We start from the raw sequence: 22,627 nt of genomic DNA on the forward strand, positions 1-22,627 counted from the left end.
CTCCTAGGGCTGCCGTCCACATATGTGGACGTCCCATTTTGGGTTATTTAGACCAAAATACTCAATTTAGCTCAGGTTTTAGTAACGTAAATGTTCACATTTGCTTTATCATCCAATACCAAAAAAATTAAGAGGATGAGATAGATAAATGTTTGATATCCGAGTTCAACCCTCCCACCTCCCTCTCTCTGAAAACAAACCCACCTGTTACCACAGCGTCATGCTCCAATTTAATCTCATGAGGTTTGAAACTGAAGTCTTCTGCTCTTTTTGGAAAATATCACCGTCCTTTGGACATTTCTAAAAATCTAAGTGTACATGAAGCAGAAATGTCCGCTGTAACTTCTGCGTCTCTCTGCTGGACTTCACTGTCTCTCTGCTTCCTGTTTGTCTCTGCAGGTGAGACTGAGCTTGTTTTCAATCAAACAGGATTCTTTGATCGATAAAGTAAAATCAAATTACTCAGACACGTGTTCGTGTCCATGATGACAGTGAGTCTGTACGAGATGTGATCTTCCTGTTCTCAGCACAGATGAAGAGCTCAAGCTGAATTAGAACTTGACTAAATCTTTTATGTTTAAATCATAGTTAAACACATTCATCTGTACAGAAGAGGCAGCAAGAGTAAAGCAAAAAGATAATTTAATATTTGTTCATAGCATGATTGATGCATGTTTATTCCTTTACAGCAGGATCAAACTAAACTACACACTAAAGAAAATATTTATGTTGATTATTTCTAAGAAGATAAGGTGGTTTCTTTAAAAAGCTTCATTAGATTGCAATCTTACATTTGTTAATTTAAATTTATGTGGTCTGTCTGTAGCTCCTGACTGTGAAGTCATCAGTTGTACTTTAACCTTTAACCTCTCTGCTCTGTGCTGTTTCCTCTTTCAGACCAGAAACACATCACAGCTGAGTCTGGACAGGACGTCACTCTGACATGTCGAGCTCCAAACATCAACATTGTCATTGTAGTAGAGTGGAGCAGAGCTGACCTGGGAGATGAATATGTGCTTTTGTACAAGGATGAGCGATTTGAAACAGATGAACAGCATCCATCTTTTAAGAACCGGGTGGATCTGCAGGACAGACAGATGAAGGATGGAGACGTGTCTTTGATTCTGAAGGATGTGACGATTAATGATGCTGGAACATACGAGTGTCGTCTCATCCAGAAAGGAACAGTTGGTTTGAAGCTCATCTGCAGCATCTACCTTCATGTTGATCCTCCCGGTGAGTGACTAGAGTTGAGTGTGTGTGTGATCAGAGGTGAAGCTGCTTCCTGGTTGTTGATGTTTGTTTCTAAAGATGTTGTTGATGAGACTTTGTAGAAAGCAGCTGGTCTGAGTGATGTGATCAGAGTGCAGTAGATAATGTCTGACAGCAGTTTGAAGAGGAAATGGATTCTGTTCTGTTCTTCACTCATCACCTACCTGACAGCTGACACCTCACACCTGTTTCTCACCTGCAGGTCAGACAGGAGGAGACACAGAGGATGGAGGGAAGGAGGCTGGGAATAGAAGACATCCTGGGCTGTTCTCAATAATGTGTCTGTTTATGTTGTTGCTGTGTGTGTTTTATAGTTTTTGTTACCTGCAGAAAACATAAAATACAAAATAGAGAGAATACGTCCTGTGTAGGGGTGGGTTTTTATAATCGATTTATCGATTAAAATCGATTCTGGCTTGGATAACGTAAAATCGATTCATTAAAATCCTGAATCGATTTTTTAATATAAATAAATTTTGCCCGAAATGCCAGAATCTTTGGTGAAACCTCACAAAATTTCAACAACCAACAAACAGCTAAGACAGTAAATGAGAGCAGGAACACGGATTCTGCACAAAGACTTAAACACACAGCGCAACCCGCGGATCACAATCAGTGAGATGTCGCCTTTCTCACAGTTGGGGCTGAAAGCCGACAGCTCTCTCATTCTGATCTGTCGGCGGGTCCGCACTTTGTGTTTCCGCCCTTTTCCTTTCCTTTCCCGCCATTTTTGCGCCAATTCTAAAGCTGTTAGTTTTATCTCTCTCCAAACAATATTGACCGAACCACCAGCAAAAGAAGATCCAAACTATGCTTCACATAAACATCGTCATGAATTCACTCTGACTTTTACTGTTTTGCATCCACCACGATGCACAGCTCTCTCCCCCCCCCCCCCCCCCCCCCCCCTCTCTGTACTGTTTTCTTCATTATTCGCTTGCTTGTTACGCACAAGTCTACCGTTGTTTACAGCGCTGTCGGCCGACGTTTTTTTTTTCTCGTTTTATATACTTCCCAAAAGAAAACCTAATTTCTGCCGTTCAATACTGAAAAAATTTAAACTTTTTAAAATTATGCAAAATGCAAAATGCTTAGCCTTGTCTGTAATAAAACCGCTGTAACTTCAGAGGTAATGTTCATGTGTTGATTAATGGTTTTCTTTCATTTTTGATGTACTGCAGAATATTTGTATAAAATCCCAGGCCTGGAAAATCGCCTTCATGTTTTTCTGTGTTTTATCTTCAGCTACTTTGACACAAAGGCATCTGCTGTGATGCTCACACCTTTGATAAAGTCTTGCGAGTGTCAGCTTCCTTTTTATAGATACAAAAATATGTAAATGTACTGATCTGAATTATAATATTTCTGACTGTCAAAATTCCCCACATTCAAATCGAATCGAATTGAATTGAATCAAATTGTGGATCGAATCAATTCGGGACCTTGTGAATCAGAATCGAATTGATTCTAGAAATCAGTGACGATACCCAGTCCTAAATATAATAGTCACTCATAACTTTACAAACTACTTTACAAAATATAAATGAGGTCATTTACACAGGCTGTCCAGTACAGGAAACATATTTAATAGTCAGTCAGGAGTAAAAAGTGCTCTCTTCCTGCAGGTTGTGCTTTGCTGATCAACACATTAATCTCCAACAACTCGTTTCCATGTTGAGTGTTATTCAACGACAGTAAACATTGATTGATTATGTTAATAATGTTTAGAAAAGTCTACTGTCTGATTATGATGATGATCAGATAGCAGAGATAAAGATGAGGCTGATGGAGGCAGATGACTTTTTAATCTGTTCATGAATTCAGTCGAACATTTAATCAGGAACCGAGTTATAGTTGCAACAGTGGAAACAGTCATGTAATGTGCAAGTGATTGTTTTACCTCGACATTATATCCAGGTACACCAATCATCTGGATTTTCTTTGCTACACTTTTAGAAAGTTTGTCAGCCAGCTGCTTTCCCTTTATGCCAATATGTGCAGGAACCCACGTTAACTTGATCGCTGTGCACTTCACACAATTCAGTCTGACTGCATATAGTGGTTATTTGTATATGTACTTGAGCCTGAACATAATAACTTCCTCTGCCCAATCTAGTGCCATCAGATTTGCCATTAGTTCTCCTGCCTAAACTGCTGAATTAACTGTTATTCTTTCATTTTTCGTAATATTTAAATCTGGAATAACAACAGATAACCTTAATATCAGCCATTTTATAAGCATCTGTAAAGATTCTGACATATTCTGAATATTCACTTTTTTATATATTTACCCACCTCTTTACTGTGTTGCTATCTACCCTTTTTAAGCAAATGTAAGGCAGTAACATGTCCAAGGATCCATGGCGGAACAACAGGAGAATTTACTTATCCTGAATTATCCAACCAAACTACTGAGCTGTTTCGTTTTTCTTTTTTTTTGACAAGGTTGACATGATCTCAGCCTGTAACACAGAAACTGGAGTCTTAAGGCTTGATGATGAATTGTATCTAATTTCAACCCTTTTGGATAGACTTTAATGGCGTTTTATCTGCACCCCATTCTCTGGTCCTCAGTCATCTAAATATATTTAAAATCCTTTTACATCTTGTTGTGCATATGTTTACTGCTAAAGCAGATTCCCAAATATTTAAAATGATCTTTTCTTTCTATAGCATTCTCATATAATTTAAGATTAATATGAAGACTGTATTTCTTATATGTAAAGACTAGGGGTGCAACGATACACAAAATTCACGGTTCGGTACTTTGGTGTCACGGTTCGATATTTTTTCGATACAAAAAATGTTCATGCCTTTTTAATTTGTCATTTATTAAAATTATAAATATATATTTTTAAATTTAATGTTGCTGAAACAACAAAATAATTAAAAAAATAAAATAAATCTATCTAATTGAGAAATCCCTCATCTTTGGAAAAGAGAGTTTATTACAGAGAAATGTCTCTTTCAAAATAAAAGCTGTACTATACGCTTCTTCTGGGCTATATTCTCAGCAGCATATTAAACATATCAGGTCCCCATAAGGAGAATCATGTGCTAACAGCTGTCTAAATGACTCGGGTAAAGTTTGTAGCATGCGTGCTTGTTGTTTTTGTCTGCTTCCACTTGTCTTTGCACTAGGATGATGTCGGAGTAAATGTGCAGTCATATTCGTTGTGTTCCCACTAGTGCTGTCAGCGCTAATCTCGTTGAAATGACGTTAATGCCATAACGCCGCAAATCTCCGTTAACGAGTATATATATATATATATATATATATATATATATATATATATATATATATATATATATATATATATATATATATATATATATATATATATATATATATATGTTGGATTTTTGAAAGAGAGAGGAGACACTTCTCTTCTTTTAAATAAAAGTAGAACTGAGTCCAGGCAGCTCAGACTGACCGACACAGACCGAGGTCACTGACCAGCAGAGCTTTAACCAGTGCTTTAATAAACAACTCTGTGCTTGGACGACCTTTCAAAGTGCAGACTGGCACCACATGATTGTGTTTGCAGAAAATATTTTATCGTGAGTGTCAGGAAACTTTTCCACTTACAGCTGAGATGAAAATGAAGGTTATACCTGGAATATAGATTTCATAGAGAGGCTTGGCTTTTCTCAAACTTTAGCTCACATGCTCTGAATTAATTTATTTATTGGTTTTAGCAGATGCAAAAGTGATAAAAGTTTCAGGGGGAGTCACCAAACCCCAACAACGAACAGAAAATATGAGTTCAATTTTCAGCTGGAGACACGAAGCATGAAGACGCAGCTCTGTGGTTTCAGGTCGGAGCGTCTTCCTCCTCAGCAGGAAGTTGGTGGATGTTTATAATCTGTGGTTTTATGCAGAAGCTGCTGCCGCTGAGCTTGTTGGTGCTTCTTTGATGGAGCTTTCACAGCATTTACTCAGACTGATGAGGACGGTTTCTGATGTGTGCTCAGGGTTTCCGTACCTCCACCTCCTAACTGCTGCACTGAAAACAAGCAGGATCCTGTTATTGACTTAGCAGCAGACCTCAGGCCTGTGTTTGCGTTCACTGGGTTAAAGAGGTGTTCCTATTGAAGTGGCACCTCCCACACACCTTTGACTGTCACAGTAAAGACAAATCCAGATTTTGTCTACATTGACTTTACAGGGATGATCTGATATCGTCGTGTTGGTGTTGTTCCCAGATCATCATGAAAATGTTGTTCCAGGTTCAACATTGCAAGTGACCAATCACATTATTGTGACGTTATTCTTTTGCGCACCAACCCATTCGTGCATTTATGAAATTCCAATGTTGCAAGGACAATATCAATTCTGCTTAGCGTTTATTAAAGGGTTAGGGTTAGGGTCCGTTGATCGACGGACAAAGGCGGTTTCTCGCAGCTTAAGTACAGTTTTTTTGTTTTACGCCGGTTTTTCCCAAAGTTGCAAAAGTATGACATCACAACATTCTGATTGGTCACTTGCAATGTTGATCCTGGAACAACCTTTAGTATGATGATCTGGGAACAACACCAACACGAGGATATCAGATCGTGCGACTTTACAGAGCCAGCAGCAGCAGATCAGCTGTCAGAGCTCCTGTTCCAGAAATGTGGCTTTTCTGCTTTCTCCTCTGCTCCCTGGGCGCTTCTTTACAAGGTGATTTTAGAATAAATGCAACTAAGAAACAGAACAGAAAGCAGTATCAAACAAATGAGTTGTTCACTTTTCCGTGTGGATCATTTTCATTGTAACCCTCACAGCTCGTCTGACTCTGAGTCCCAGCAGCTCTCAGTTCTTTAAAGGAGACTTTGTGTCTCTGAGCTGTGAGGAGGACGACAGCTCTGCTGGATGGACTCTGAGGAGAAACACAAGCAAACGACAGAGGACTCAGTGTGGAGATGTGTGGGGAACATCATTTAACTCTTCCTGTGACATTAGTTACATCGTTGAACGAGACAGTGGAGTTTACTGGTGTGAGTCCAGAGAGGGTCCCATCAGTAACATGGTTAACCTGACAGTCACTGGTAAGCTGAGTGTGTGGAGTTAGTGTTGATGAAGCTGTGTGTAAATGGATGAAATGCTGTAGTTTGTCTCTGTGTTGAGGTGGATCAGTGATCCTGCAGAGTCCTGTCCTCCCTGTGATGGAGGGAGATGACGTCACTCTGCTCTGTAAAACAAAGACCACTCCCTCCAACCTCCCAGCTGCTTTCTTCAAAGATGGCGTCTTCATTGGGAATAGGCCTACAGGTCACATGACCATCCAGCATGTTTCCAGGTCTGATGAAGGCCTCTACAAGTGTGACATCAGCGGTCATGGAGAGTCTCCATCCAGCTGGATCACTGTCACAGGTGACACACTCACCTGTCTGTGTTTCTGCAGCTTTCAACATTCACAATGTGACGACAACTTAATGACTGTGTTTGCTTTATTTTAGGGGAACACACCACCACACCTCCACCTACATCCACCTCTAACCCTGCATCTACCCCTGATCCAGCTGCAGTGAGAACATAAGACATCTGAGAAAACAGACCCAGAGGTACAGCTGATTTTCATTTAGTAAAAAGAAGATAAATCTGTTTCATAAAAGGTTGAACTGTTCCTTTAAATTGATCAGGAAGAGTCAGCAACACGAGCAGGGGGCCAGATCTAGTCTGCTGTGTTTGGATGGGCAGCTAAAAATAAAAGTCGGGACATTATATAAAACACAGAACCTCACAGTCCATTGTTCATTCAGTGGTGCTATTTTCAGTCGTCATGCAAATGTACTGGGAAACCTGCAGTCAGCTGAGACTGAAAAATTGAAAACGCTACGTCCAGATGAACAGAATCAACTTTTTGGGACTTCCTGTTGGGTTTCTTTCACATTAAAAGCATATACATGAGAGTTTGGTTGCCAAACGTTTATTGTGGAAATTCTGGAGGAAGATCTTTGTTATATTCTTTGACATTGTTCAGTGAAGTGTGTTTTGAAATAAAGGCCATTGTTTATTCGTTCAAACCCTCTGATAATGATGATTCTAAATATGTTTGTAGTTTCTGAGGGACAGCTTTGGTTGTGTGCACAGCTGCTTATTTTTCTCTTTGGTGTTTGTGAGTTTACAGTTTCTGCCGCCACAGATCTGAGACGCTAGTGAGCCACCAGACCAACAACTGCAACCAAGCTTCTGGTCTTTCTTTGTGTTTCTTTTAAAAGGTTCTACTGATAAAACAAACTAACAAATACATTTAAAATGTAAAATGTAAAACAAAAAATATTATAAAAAGATATAATAAATCAATATTTTCTTTGTCTTTACATGTTTTGTCACAGTTTTCTGTATTTTAAATGTTCTTTGTCTGAGTAGACGTTTATGAGGTCTCACTCAGTACTTTAAGATGAAAGCAGAGAGCTGAGAGCTCTTTGTGTCTGACAAACTTCAGCAGAATGAAAGTGTGAGTCAGTGTGAGTCAGTGTGAGTCAGTGTGAGTCAGTGTGAGTCGCATCTCGTTGCTGCTCTGCAGAAACTCCAGAGTCTGAAAACTGTGAAGAAGTCTGCTGCCATCTATTGACGACACTGGTGCATTACATGGTGAATATTTGAATGTCTAAAATGATCAGTTCATTGTAAAATGAGCAATAACTCATTTATTATTGATTATTATAACAATGGGCTGTGCAAATAACTGAGACTTTTTTAACCATTTTCTGACCTTTCAAATGTGAGTAAGAACACAAAGCCTTTAGTCTGCAATCATGTTTTCTCTGCTAAACCAAACTACAAGCAAACAAACGTGAATCAGTTTCAACAAATGAACTTAAGACAGCTGGAGTTTTGAAGGCCCTCAGGAAGTCAGAGGTCATGTTCACTCTTTGAGCTTGCTCTTACAAACAGGACCACCATTCATTAATATGTTTGTAACATTTCTTCTCAGTTTGGGTTTAATATTCCAGAGATTTGACTGACAGGAGGAACAGGAGTGTATATTATTGAAAAACATAACATGAAACATAAATAAAACTGCCACGGCTGTATACATACAGTAACCGTGTCGATATGTTTAACCCTTTAAAGCCGGTCAGAGCAGCACGCTCCGTTTTGCGCAACTACTTTTAAATCCCGGTAGCTCTGCAACCACGTAAGCTAGCGCAATAATTTTAAGTGCATATGAAACCGGAGGAGTTGTACTTACATCTTATGCCATCAGCTTGTCCTCGGTCACAGTTTCCTTCCACATACAGTTTTGCAAAAACTGCATAAAAAGCACTTGCAGCAACAAAAACATAATATTCCAGAAACACGGTTTGCCGATCCGATCAGCTGTTTCGTTTTTCTTTGTTTTTGACAAGGTTGACATGATCTCAGCCTGTAACGCAGAAACTGGAGTCTTAAGGCTTGATGATGAATTGTATCTAATTTCCTTAGTAATATCTTTAAAGCTGAACCATAAATGGTTATAAATGATCCATAATCAAGAATTGATCTGATTACCCGTGTGGATAGACTTTAATGGCGTTTTATCTGCACCCCATTCTCTGGTCCTCAGTCATCTAAATATATTTAAAATCCTTTTACATCTTGTTGTGCATATGTTTACTGCTAAAGCAGATTCCCAAATATTTAAAATGATCTTTTCTTTCTATAGCATTCTCATATAATTTAAGATTAATATGAAGACTGTATTTCTTATATGTAAAGACTAGGCGTGCAACGATACACAAAATTCACGGTTCGGTACTTTGGTGTCACGGTTCGATATTTTTTCGATACAAAAAATGTTCATGCCTTTTTAATTTGTCATTTATTAAAATTATAAATATATATTTTTAAATTTAATGTTGCTGAAACAACAAAATAGTTAAAAAAATAAAATAAATCTATCTAATTGAGAAATCCCTCATCTTTGGAAAAGAGAGTTTATTACAGAGAAATGGCTCTTTCCAAAATAAAAGCTATACTATACGCTTCTTCTGGGCTATATTCTCAGCAGCATATTAAACATACCAGGTCCCCATAAGGAGAATCATGTGCTAACGGCTGTCTAAATGACTCGGGTAAAGTTTGTAGCATGCGTGCTTGTTGTTTTTGTCTGCTTCCACTTGTCTTTGCACTAGGATGATGTCGGCGTAAATGTGCAGTCATATTCGTTGTGTTCCCACTAGTGCTGTCAGCGTTAATCTCGTTGAAATGACGTTAATGCCATAACGCCGCCAATCTCCGTTAACGAGTATATATATATATATATATATATATATATATATATATATATATATATATATATATATATATATATATGTTGGATTTTTGAAAGAGAGAGGAGACACTTCTCTTCTTTTAAATAAAAGTAGAACTGAGTCCAGGCAGCTCAGACTGACCGACACAGACCGAGGTCACTGACCAGCAGAGCTTTAACCAGTGCTTTAATAAACAACTCTGTGCTTGGACGACCTTTCAAAGTGCAGACTGGCACCACATGATTGTGTTTGCAGAAAATATTTTATCGTGAGTGTCAGGAAACTTTTCCACTTACAGCTGAGATGAAAATGAAGGTTATACCTGGAATATAGATTTCATAGAGAGGCTTGGCTTTTCTCAAACTTTAGCTCACATGCTCTGAATTAATTTATTTATTGGTTTTAGCAGATGCAAAAGTGATAAAAGTTTCAGGGGGAGTCACCAAACCCCAACAACGAACAGAAAATATGAGTTCAATTTTCAGCTGGAGACACGAAGCATGAAGACGCAGCTCTGTGGTTTCAGGTCGGAGCGTCTTCCTCCTCAGCAGGAAGTTGGTGGATGTTTATAATCTGTGGTTTTATGTAGAAGCTGCTGCCGCTGAGCTTGTTGGTGCTTCTTTGATGGAGCTTTCACAGCATTTACTCAGACTGATGAGGACGGTTTCTGATGTGTGCTCAGGGTTTCCGTACCTCCACCTCCTAACTGCTGCACTGAAAACAAGCAGGATCCTGTTATTGACTTAGCAGCAGACCTCAGGCCTGTGTTTGCGTTCACTGGGTTAAAGAGGTGTTCCTATTGAAGTGGCACCTCCCACACACCTTTGACTGTCACAGTAAAGACAAATCCAGATTTTGTCTACATTGACTTTACAGGAATGATCTGATATCGTCGTGTTGGTGTTGTTCCCAGATCATCATGAAAATGTTGTTCCAGGTTCAACATTGCAAGTGACCAATCACATTATTGTGACGTTATTCTTTTGCGCACCAACCCATTCGTGCATTTATGAAATTCCAATGTTTCAAGGACAATATCAATTCTGCTTAGCGTTTATTAAAGGGTCAGGGTTAGGGTCCGTTGATCGACGGACAAAGGCGGTTTCTCGCAGCTTAAGTACAGTTTTTTTGTTTTACGCCGGTTTTTCCCAAAGTTGCAAAAGTATGACATCACAACATTCTGATTGGTCACTTGCAATGTTGATCCTGGAACAACCTTTAGTATGATGATCTGGGAACAACACCAACACGAGGATATCAGATCGTGCGACTTTACAGAGCCAGCAGCAGCAGATCAGCTGTCAGAGCTCCTGTTCCAGAAATGTGGCTTTTCTGCTTTCTCCTCTGCTCCCTGGGTGCTTCTTTACAAGGTGATTTTAGAATAAATGCAACTAAGAAACAGAACAGAAAACAGTATCAAACAAATGAGTTGTTCACTTTTCCGTGTGGATCATTTTCATTGTAACCCTCACAGCTCGTCTGACTGTGAGTCCCAGCAGCTCTCAGTTCTTTAAATATGACTTTGTGTCTCTGAGCTGTGAGGAGGACGACAGCTCTGCTGGATGGACTCTGAGGAGAAACACAAGCAAACAACAGAGGACTCAGTGTGGAGATGGGTGGGGAACATCATTTAACTCTTACTGTGACATTAGTTACATCGTTGAACGAGACAGTGGAGTTTACTGGTGTGAGTCCAGAGAGGCTCCCATCAGTAACATGGTTAACCTGACAGTCACTGGTAAGCTGAGTGTGTGGAGTTAGTGTTGATGAAGCTGTGTGTAAATGGATGAAATGCTGTAGTTTGTCTCTGTGTTGAGGTGGATCAGTGATCCTGCAGAGTCCTGTCCTCCCTGTGATGGAGGGAGATGACGTCACTCTGCTCTGTAAAACAAAGACCACTCCCTCCAACCTCCCAGCTGCTTTCTATAAAGATGGCTCCCTCATCAGGAAGCAGCCTACAGGTCACATGACCATCCAGCATGTTTCCAGGTCTGATGAAGGCCTCTACAAGTGTGACATCAGCGGTCATGGAGAGTCTCCATCCAGCTGGATCACTGTCACAGGTGACACACTCACCTGTCTGTGTTTCTGCAGCTTTCAACATTCACAATGTGACGACAACTTAATGACTGTGTTTGCTTTGTTTTAGGGGAACACACCACCACACCTCCACCTACATCCACCTCTAACCCTGCATCTACCCCTGATCCAGCTGCAGTGAGAACATAAGACATCTGAGAAAACAGACCCAGAGGTACAGCTGATTTTCATTTAGTAAAAAGAAGATAAATCTGTTTCCTAAAAGGTTGAACTGTTCCTTTAAATTAATCAGGAAGAGTCAGCAACACGAGCAGGGGCCAGATCTAGTCTGCTGTGTTTGGATGGGCAGCTAAAAATAAAAGTGGGGACATTATATAAAACACAGAACCTCACAGTCCATTGTTCATTCAGTGGTGCTATTTTCAGTCATCATGCAAATGTAGGGGAGACCGGGGATAGTTGTAACGTGGGTCAGTTGTAACACTTCCAATTTCTCCAATCAGGGCTAAGTTTCAAATGATGTGACTCATCCTGTGCATGCCCAATTCAGTTCTGCTATCACATGTGAAAAATCAGCACATTTTGTCAAACACAGACAATTTAACACGAAAAAAAGTAATTTGTATGCCAAAAAGTAAGTTTTTCTACTTTATTTCAATTTCTAATAGCATTATCTGCTTTGCAGTTAAACTCATCAAACTTAAATTATGTTATTTGTATGTCTATGGGGATATATTCTGTGTAGGTCTTTAGTGCTAATGTTTTAGCCATTGGCTGTAATGTTAGCTAGTTCATGGCTATAGGAGTCTGGGTCAGTTGTAACAGCAACAGTCTGGGTTAGTTGTAACAATAATGCAGATGTTACAACTTACCACACTATTACTTTAACTTATATTAAACAAGTTGGGGCAACGACATCAGCAGAGAGAGGTTCACTGGTCGCTTTTGTATATGCGGTTAATGCCATTGGCAACACAATTCCTCCACTGTTTGTGTTCCCACACATACATTATGCAGACCACTGTGTCAGAGATGGACCAGTAGGAAGTATTGGTAATGGAAATAAATCAGGATGGGTGCAAGAAACAGATTTCCTCATCTTTCTGAAGCACTTTGCAAACCACACCAAGGAAAGCCATGATAAAAAGTAATGGAATTGCGATGCTGGTGAACAACTACATTTTTTCAGCTTCATTGTTATGTTCAAAATTGGTGCAAGAGTTGTAGGTTATAATGCCCACTGAGCCAATGAGGCCAAACTCAAGGAAGACCAACCAAAATCAATGAAATATTCAGTTGCAGAAAATTCCATAATTTGTCTTTTTTGGGGGGGTTGGAATATGTTCAAAAGCTAGATTTCTGCATTCTGTCACACACACACATAGCTACATAAATGGCTCTAAGTGCATTCATGTATTGAATAAACAAAGATTACATGTTAATGTTTTGTTAGTACCCTTATTTCATTGTGTTACATTTCACCCCAGGATATGTTACAACTAACCCAGACTATGGGGTTAATTGTAACATTTCACTCTTTGTGTTTGAGACCATACCATGCAATGGGTAATTGTGCTGCAGAAAAAATAGCTGCACTATTTAATAGCCGAGACATGTAAATACTTTGCATTACATTTTCAATCCACTACCTTAAAAGAGCTTCAATTTACAGACAGAAATGTCAAAAATGTTACAACTATCCCCGGTCTCCCCTACTGGGAAACCTGCAGTCAGCTGAGACTGAAAAATTGAAAACGCTACGTCCAGATGAACAGAATCAACTTTTTGGGACTTCCTGTTGGGTTTCTTTCACATTAAAAGCATATACATGAGAGTTTGGTTGCCAAACGTTTATTGTGGAAATTCTGGAGGAAGATCTTTGTTATATTCTTTGACATTGTTCAGTGAAGTGTGTTTTGAAATAAAGGCCATTGTTTATTCGTTCAAACCCTCTGATAATGATAATTCTAAATATGTTTGTAGTTTCTGAGGGACAGCTTTGGTTGTGTGCACAGCTGCTTATTTTTCTCTTTGGTGTTTGTGAGTTTACAGTTTCTGCCGCCACAGATCTGAGACGCTAGTGAGCCACCAGACCAACAACTGCAACCAAGCTTCTGGTCTTTCTTTGTGTTTCTTTTAAAAGGTTCTACTGATAAAACAAACTAACAAATACATTTAAAATGTAAAATGTAAAACAAAAAATATTATAAAAAGATATAATAAATCAATATTTTCTTTGTCTTTACATGTTTTGTCACAGTTGTCTGTATTTTAAATGTTCTTTGTCTGAGGAGACGTATATATAAGTACTTTAAGATGAAAGCAGAGAGCTGAGAGCTCTTTGTGTCTGACAAACTTCAGCAGAATGAAAGTGTGAGTCAGTGTGAGTCAGTGTGAGTCAGTGTGAGTCGTATCTCGTTGCTGCTCTGCAGAAACTCCAGAGTCTGAAAACTGTGAAGCATTTAAAGTCTGCTGCCATCTATTGATGACACTGGTGCATTACATGGTGAATATTTGAACGTCTAAAATGATCAGTTCATTGTAAAATGAGCAATAACTCATTTATTATTGATTATTATAACAATGGGCTGTGCAAATAACTGAGACTTTTTTAACCATTTTCTGACCTTTCAAATGTGAGTAAGAACACAAAGCCTTTAGTCTGCAATCATGTTTTCTCTGCTAAACCAAACTACAAGCAGTGCCGGTCCTAGCCTGTTTGGCACCCTGGGCGAACACTCCCTCTGGCGCCCCCCCCCCCCCCCCCCCCTCCCACACACACACACACAAAACATATTAAGGATTGTACATTAACATAAAGCTGTTGTACACACACACGAAGAGAGAGAGTATACATAGTATGCAAACGGCTACCAAACAGCCATCATAATACGTCATACAATGAGAACAGGACAAATCAACAATTGACAATGACTAATTAATATTAAAATCTGTAACATAATGTTTGGAGTTTAGTCTGTTACTGTTACTATTTTTACCATTTCTTCTTGGAGCAACTGTAACCCACATAATTTCCTTAGGGATTAATAAAGTATTCTGATTCTGATTGTTTCAGGATGACCTGCCATTATCCAATCACACATCTGCTTACCTGCATCTTTTGCTCGTTTCTCCTCCTCTTCTTTTCTCTTTTTTCTAAACTGAGGACCTGATGGCTTTGAACTTTTCTTGTCCATCTTGGTTTTAATTTTGCACTCCAGTATGAACACAAATCCCCCAACCCGAGGATCACCACAACATGATCTAACACACCTACACCTTAGTTCACAGATTCACTTTGTCTAGGGTTTATTTCTGAGATTTCAAACAATCCAGGATTCAAATCATGAATACATAATGGGCTTGGATTTACATCATTATAAATGAAATGTGCTCTATTTGGAAGCAGCCGGCCCCCCTCCCCTTTCGACGGGCTGTGTGTGAGACTTTAAATCATCAAACTGTAAATTATAAATTTTAAATTGTTATTGATCCCTTTACCCCGAGTCCTAAAGTGTATATTTATTTTCTTACTCTTCTTATATTTATTGTTTGTTTACTTGCACTGCTGTAAGTGGAGCCTCGTCGTCTCGTCTCTCTATATACTGGACTGTATGTAGCGGAGATGACAATAAAGTTTACTTTGACTTCAGCAGCGAGCAGGCGCACCGAGGGCTCTCGCTCACTTTTCACGTATAGAATTTTGAAAAAACATCGGTGCAAATTATAAGTCTGTATCATGATGTCTGCTGTTTTCGTGTTTGTTGTTTTGTTTTTATTTTATTTTGCGAGTTGGTTATTAGATGCTGCTCCAGCCAGCCAGAGACTCCCCCGCCGCCCCGCCCTCTCCTCTCTGCGCCGCAAGCAGCAGGCGCACCTCGCAAACGGAGGGCGCTCTTACTCCCAGCAAATGGGCGATAGAAAACCGATCGGTGCCTGTACCATTCCCAATATGCGCTGGCATGATGTACAGCATGAGTACAAGCAATTTTTTTTTTTTTTTTTGCTGATGCCCGTGATGCCGCCCCCCACCACAATACCGCCCCGGGCAACTGCCCGTGTCGCCCGTATCTAAAACTGCTACTGGCTACAAGCAAACAAACGTGAATCAGTTTCAACAAATGAACTTAAGACAGCTGGAGTTTTGAAGGCCCTCAGGAAGTCAGAGGTCATGTTCACTCTTTGAGCTTGCTCTTACAAACAGGACCACCATTCATTAATATGTTTGTAACATTTCTTCTGCTCTCAGTTTGGGTTTAATATTCCAGAGATTTGACTGACAGGAGGAACAGGAGTGTATATTATTGAAAAACATAACATGAAACATAAATAAAACTGCCACGGCTGTATACATACAGTAACCGTGTCGATATGTTTAACCCTTTAAAGCCGGTCAGAGCAGCACGCTCCGTTTTGCGCAACTACTTTTAAATCCCGGTAGCTCTGCAACCACGTGAGCTAGCGCAATAATGTTTTTTGCATATGAAACCGGAGGAGTTGTACTTACATCTTATGCCATCAGCTTGTCCTCGGTCACAGTTTCCTTCCACATACAGCTTTGCAAAAACTGCATAAAAAGCACTTGCAGCAACAAAAACATAATATTCCAGAAATACGCTTTGCCGATCCGATCAGCTGTTTGTAACACTTCCTACATTAGAATAGACATCAGCGCAAACTTTCGCATGTCCGCCATGACCTGCCCAAAACCGGAAGTGACGTCATTTTCGCGGAAATGTAGTTTTTTACCATCAGGGCCTCATGAGCCTATACTGGTGTTTTTAAAAGTTATGTTTGACTTTATGACTTTCTGTGTCGTTTCTGGGATGCTTAGGACTCATATTGCACTGCTGGAAATAGTTTATTTTGATGCATATGCTGCTTTTTTGCAAATTTGCTTTATAATATTTATTTTCGTTTTTTCTGCAGTATATAAAAATTGGTGTATTTCAAAAATAAAACTATGCAGACACTCAAAATAAATTTCCTGTGGTCTGAAACTATTTTGTGCAACTTTTTTGTATTTACAGTTTTGAGGAATAAGCCTCTTAAATTTCTCTAACTAGAAATATATGTTAAAAAAAACAAAAACGATTTTCAATTTTTTTGTAGTTTATTGCACTTTCTTGCAAGTTATGTAATTACTATGCACTTAATGCAGACATATTATTAAAATTTAGGCTGTAATGGTTGTATTGATGTATCGCAACTTGAAATGCTCCCAAAAATGGCTCCACAGCATGTAAAAATATAATATAAGCTCTGGCGGACTTGGTTCTATGGTAGGTCTTAAAGGGTTAAGGGAATGCGGTTCAGCAGCTTTAAGTTGACGTAACTTCTCATTACTCCTGATGTCAACAAGCATATTCTGAATGTCATTAAATAACACGCTGGGACTAGTTTCCATCGTCCTGTTTATGTCCGACTCTGTGCTTGTTTTTTTCAGTCCTTGGCAGTCAGTAAATAACAGATGTTAGCTGGTCATTTAGCTATTAAAATGATGTTTCTGTGATGAGAACGCCTCAGTTCTTATCGGTGTTTGCAGCAGGTGATCATGTTAACCTATAAGTGTACTTGCCAACCTGCTGATCTAGCTCTACAGAAACCTAAAAAGCACTCGACTTCAGCTCCAGGCGACACAGAGTGAAGACTACACAGAGACAAACAGCAGTCGAGCCGTAGCCTCAGGCTGATACTCATTATTATCACATGTCGATCATTTCCGACATATTTCCTGTTAAAAAACAGATGCAGCTCAGATTCCAGTAAGACCCAACTGTATGTTTACTTTCTTTAACGAAGACGTTAAAACAGACTTGTGTGATTCAAAGTTCAGCTTCACCTCACCAACAGTTTTATGATGAAATATTTTCCTATCATTGCTTCTGTCACTAAACTATCCAGCAAACCTTCTTCTAAATTTAAAAACAGATCACAGCTTAAGGATTTGGGGAACTGACTGAGGAGATTAAATGAGTGTTTTCAGTTATTTGAAGCAGATGGTAACGCTGTTATATGATCAAAACACAGCTGCTGATTAAGAACTTTAAATAAAAAGGGCTAAAAAGAGGAAACAATTAAAGCTACGTGATAATTATTTAAACTTTTATTTCGTTTTCTGCATCATCGACCCTCAGCTGGATGATACAGACGGGGTCCCCGTCTGGATTAGCTCTCTTCCTGGGGTCTGTTCCTCTCATGAAGACGTGACACTCGTACACTCCAGTGTCAGTAGCCGTCACTTTCTGCAGCACCAAAGACGCGTCTCCGTCCTCCATCTGTCTGTCCTGCAGATCCATCCGGTTGTCAAAATACGGACGCTCGTTTACTGGATCGAACGTCGTATCATGGTGAAGAAAAACCTGTTCTGGGTGCAGGTCCGGTCTGCTCCACTCTACACCGATGATGTCGTTGTTTGGAGCTCGACATGGCAGAATGATCGTCTGTCCCGGCTCCGCTGTGATGATTTTCTGGTCTGATAAAGAGCAGAGAGGTTAAAGTAACTGCAGCAGCAGCCAGTCAGACAGAGATTGCTGAGCTCTGCTAAATGGGACCAGAGGACGAGGAGGTTTACCATCAGCTGGATGTCTGACAAAATATGATCCACATTGAGTTCATTGAGCGAACTGAAGAAGATCAGCACGTCCATCTGAATATGGACGACATTTGTGTTTTCACTAACATTCAGCACTTTTCTATAACCAGCTTCAACTTTCCCAGATGCTGGATTAAGCTAAACTCCTGCACCGAACTCTGCTATGATGAAGGTTTCAGATGCCTGGGCTCAAAGTTTACATTTACAGATATCTGTTCAGGCTGAAAAGTTCCTCAGATGCCTTTAATTTTAGTATCTTTTACTTGACAATATGAAACATTGAATCATCTGCACTTGGTTGTGTGAACACAGTTCAATTCAGTTCAATAACTTCAGAAACTTGTTTGATAGCATTTGTTCGGTTGACAAATATTTCCTGGTTGGTTTTGTTGAAGCGTCACAAAGATAATTAAAGTGTAAGGTAACAAAGAGCCTGACAGTTCCTTATTATCCACAGTTAATGAAAGAAGAAGAGCTGCCTCTGCTCTTACACTGAGTCCAGCTCTAATACAAGAATGATTTATTCCAGATTTACACCAACTTCTGTAAAGGCGTAAAGATCCAATCCGAGCTTTGACGTTTTGTTCTTATGACAAAGTTGAAAAACTTGCAACAGGAGTCCGATGAAAACTCAGTGCAGCAGAGAGAGTTTTCATTGGCTCTCTTTCTGGAACAAAGTCATCTGATGGTCAAATCTGAATCTTCTCCTTGGAACAGATCACTTAAACTTAATTCAGCTTCAGTAGAATAGGCTCAGGTCATAGAATAGGACAGAATAACTATTTTATTGTAACTCTGAATATACACCAGTTATTGAGCATTAGAACTGCCATCAGACTAATACAATATAATGAATCTAAGCATCTACGAAATAAATATGTTCCCACATACACACAGAAATACAGCAATAAAGCCCAGTGGACATCTCTATTGCAGACATTTTGCACTCATACGGAGGGATTTTAAACAGTTTCAGAGATCATTTACATCCTGAATGTTTACAGAACTCTTCATGAAATCCTGTTTGATTCAAAAAGATTATTCTCACCTGCAGAGACGAGCAGGAGGCAGACAGACAGTAAAGTCCAGCAGAGAGACGCAGAAGTTACAGCGGACATTTCACACAGACGTCCAACGATGGTTCGATTGTTTGAGAATGGCAGAGAAAGTAACTGAGTGTTTTACAAGGCGTGCATGTGAGGTGATGGGGATTGGTTGAGGGTTGCTCTGACTTGTTTCTGACAGAGGTGGAGTCAGAGTAACTGAAGTGTTTCAGGCTTGAATTGTGTGTTTGCTCAGACAGTCGGAGACTTGTTTATAATGACACTCATCATTTCATTTCCATCGCAAATTATATTTGATTTATATCGATTATATCCTTATTAGTACCACACAACCAGCTTTTAATGCAGTGTTGCCTGAGGGCCTGACAACAGGAACGAACAAAAACCAGGACGACTCTCACTCAGTACGTTAACACGAGCTCTTTGTGTCTAATAAACTTCACATTTATGAACACATGACTGAGCTGATCAGTTGTAGTCGCAGGTCTTTAGATATAATTATGAATATCCAGCACACATTTCTGACATGTTTCTTTTACGTCTGATACAAAATATATCATAAATCTTATGCACATGAAAATCTGATGGTCAACCACAACGCTTACATTCTTTAACTACAGTATGTAACTAACAAACTGGCATTAAAATGTGATTTGAAGTTCATGTACCTCCCCAGGACTTTTACTGCTGCAACAACAGCAGTGAAGCTCAATAACTCATTTCTTTAAACAGTTCTTAGTTTATATTAAATCAAATTTTTCAAATTTAAAGTAAGAATTGAAAAAAGCATTTAAGATCATTTTGGGGGGTTTATACATTTTATAAATGATTTAAATCCTGTTACATAAAATAATGTTAAAATAAACTGAAAGAAACAACACAGAACATAAGAAACACATTTTATATTAAAGCTGCTTTCAAAATCTTTAGATATTGTACATATAAATAGTTAAAGTTAAGCAGTAAACAACACCATGAAATTTAGTTAAAGTAACTCAAGTGCTAATGCTAATGTGTCCCCGTTGCAATGTTTACATTACTCTGCACCAGAGATGAGTGCGAGGATGTGACATTTATGACCTGTGTTGAACTTGAATTCACAGTTTTCATTGTCACAAACTTTGGCTCTATTTCACCTGCTCGGATCATGATTGGTAAATGAAACTAAACGGAAAACTTGAGAGAGCTGGTTTGTTTAGTGAATTCAGTGAGCAAGAGCTGTTCTGACCCTCTGATACTCTTAGGTGTAAACATATAATATAGCATCTGAATCAATTTCATTCAGTTTATTTCTATAGCACCAAATCACAGATTATAGTCGTTAGCTTCTGATATCAGACAAGATCAGGTGAACACGCCAAACATTCATATGGAAGAAATTAAAAAAAAGCAAACCAGGAGTCAGACAAAAATTCACTGCAGTTTTAATTATCTGTTTTTCTTTAACAAACCCTCACCTGACGGTTAGCAAAACCAGTCTTATCTGGTCTGGAACAGACCCAAGATCAGATCTAGCCATGCCACATGCAAAACATTGGTATGAGGAAATGAATAAGACAAACCAGGAGTCTGATAAAAGTTCACTGTCATTGGCTGAATTTTATTTGGCTCTATTCTCGGAACAAAACCTCACCTGATGGTGAGGGGAGGACGAGGACGTGACATTTATGGGATTAATGACCTCTGCTAAGCTTAAATTCACAGTTTCCAAGCTCTCTTTTCATCTGCTCCGATCGTGATTGCTAAATTAAACTAAACACATGATGTGATTCAGAGCAGTTTGCTTACCATTAGCTTGTTTTAGGACTGTTTTTGTTTGGGTGAAACATCAATATGTTAGATGTTTAGCCCATTTAGTAGTTGGAGTTTCATCCAGCATTCAGGATGCCTGGGTTCAAAAACTTCCAGATACACGTCGATATGTTGCTCAGATGTATTGACAGACCAACCACACCCTGCCTCTTTTCAGTGTTTAACTAAGATGTCTTATCTGTGGTTTGGTCCCAGATCACAAAAAAAACAAAAACCTTTAAAAAAGTGAATTTTGGATTTCTTCATGACTCCAGCTGGCCCGAGTATCTCCACTGACTCTTTAGCAGTATGAGGGCTAGTGATGGTAAGTTTGATTCTTTTTACTGAATCGAGTTTTAATGAGTCACTCACCAAAGTGAATCGTTTTTTTTTGAGTCATTTGATTCACTGAGTCAGTCGACCAGGCAGTGTAAAAATTTACATTTTTACTCAAACTTAATTTGTTTCTCTTTTCATGTAAATCCTACTGCTAAGATGAATGATTCTAAAAGAAAACAACTATTTTATAGAGCAAAAAAGAGCAAAAACATTTCTAAAATTAAGCAATTTAGTATCAAAATTGCTTAATAAACATTTATTTTTATTTTATTTTATTTTATTAGTATTTTCCTTAAATGTCTTAAATATATATTTTCTCATCTAAATGTCCACTGAGCTGTGAGCCAGGGGGCGGTAATGCGCCTTAACATTGGTTGCCAACCAAGAAGAAAAAGAAGCTGTGAGCCAGGAGGGAGGGGGTGAGTAGCTCAAATGTGCTGTTAGCATGTTAGCAGAGCGATGCTACTGTGAACCGAGGAGCTATTTTCTTGATGTGAGCTTCTACTCAGGGTTTTTTCTTCCAGTTCAGAGCAGAAATGTTTTTGTTAAGATACTGGATGTTGTGTTTTTCTCCACAATTTTAATTATAAGCTAGATACATGCTAACAGCAACAGGGATGAGTCAGTGAGTCAGTTGGGCTTGTGAATCAAGATTCATGAGTCAGTAAAGTGATTCTCGAATATTGAACGATTCGTTCATGATTTGCACATCACTAATGAGGGCTGTGGTTTCCTATCAGCCAGTCAGAGCTGCTGTTCTGTGATTGCCAAGAACCCTGTGTTTGATTGTTATTTGATGATTCGTCTTTTAGTGACTTTGTCTATGGGCATTCTTTTTCTGAAGAGTGAGTCTGGTCGCCATTTTCTAATTTATCTCATTACTTTATTAGTTGAGTCAGTGTCCTGAAGGATCATAATCATGTACTGCATGAAAACAGTTAATCTTTGTACATTTAGCAGCATCACACATGCAGACCTTATTTTTATGTCAGAGTTGACAGTGCTACGTTTACTGACTCTCACACATCTGACATAGTTAGTGACCATAAATAAAACAGATTGTTGTGAATCAGGACTAAAAATCGTAAAGTGTTGAAAAAACAGGTTTTGTGTGTTGTGTTTTCAGTTCTCAGCGTGTCAGTTTACAGAAATGATGTTACTGAAACCAGAAACTACAAAGAGCCTCTGGATGGAATTTCATCAGAAGAGAAGGAACAAACTAGTTCATGACTATTTTAAACACATTAAAAACTCCAACATGATTTATTACATTGCTCTGTCGTCTCAGGCCCTGCTGTCATCA

General features: G+C 39.0%; 3 protein-coding genes across 5 annotated transcripts; all 3 read left to right on the forward strand.

Moving 5' to 3' along the window:
* Positions 1–217: 217 nt before the first annotated feature.
* Positions 218–1,512, forward strand: LOC148103469 (coxsackievirus and adenovirus receptor-like). The gene is made up of 2 exons (XM_087838876.1): positions 218–399; positions 898–1,512. The coding sequence occupies exons 1-2, from the start codon at positions 330–332 to the stop codon at positions 1,242–1,244; spliced, it is 417 nt and encodes a 138-aa protein (XP_087695002.1). The 5' UTR covers positions 218–329; the 3' UTR covers positions 1,245–1,512.
* A 4,268-nt stretch (positions 1,513–5,780) lies between these two features.
* LOC148103470 (Fc receptor-like protein 5) lies at positions 5,781–7,578 on the forward strand. 2 transcript variants are annotated; one of them, XM_087838815.1, is made up of 5 exons: positions 5,781–5,935; positions 6,040–6,303; positions 6,383–6,628; positions 6,715–6,819; positions 7,379–7,578. In XM_087838815.1, the coding sequence occupies exons 1-4, from the start codon at positions 5,887–5,889 to the stop codon at positions 6,792–6,794; spliced, it is 639 nt and encodes a 212-aa protein (XP_087694941.1). In that variant the 5' UTR covers positions 5,781–5,886; the 3' UTR covers positions 6,795–6,819; positions 7,379–7,578. The 2 variants fall into 2 exon arrangements, with proteins under 2 accessions (XP_087694941.1, XP_087694940.1); XM_087838814.1 differs by having other exon boundaries at positions 5,783–5,935; positions 7,386–7,578.
* Positions 7,579–10,715: 3,137 nt separating this feature from the next.
* On the forward strand, positions 10,716–13,764 carry LOC148103471 (Fc receptor-like protein 5). 2 transcript variants are annotated; one of them, XM_087838817.1, is made up of 5 exons: positions 10,716–10,865; positions 10,970–11,233; positions 11,313–11,558; positions 11,645–11,749; positions 13,581–13,764. In XM_087838817.1, the coding sequence occupies exons 1-4, from the start codon at positions 10,817–10,819 to the stop codon at positions 11,722–11,724; spliced, it is 639 nt and encodes a 212-aa protein (XP_087694943.1). In that variant the 5' UTR covers positions 10,716–10,816; the 3' UTR covers positions 11,725–11,749; positions 13,581–13,764. The 2 variants fall into 2 exon arrangements, with proteins under 2 accessions (XP_087694943.1, XP_087694942.1); XM_087838816.1 differs by having other exon boundaries at positions 10,717–10,865; positions 13,588–13,764.
* The last annotated feature ends 8,863 nt before the right edge of the window (positions 13,765–22,627 follow it).

The sequence above is a fragment of the Neolamprologus brichardi genome, chromosome 3 (assembly GCF_056152115.1).
Source record: "Neolamprologus brichardi isolate AB-2024 chromosome 3, ASM5615211v1, whole genome shotgun sequence".
Classification (NCBI taxonomy): Eukaryota; Metazoa; Chordata; class Actinopteri; order Cichliformes; family Cichlidae; genus Neolamprologus; species Neolamprologus brichardi.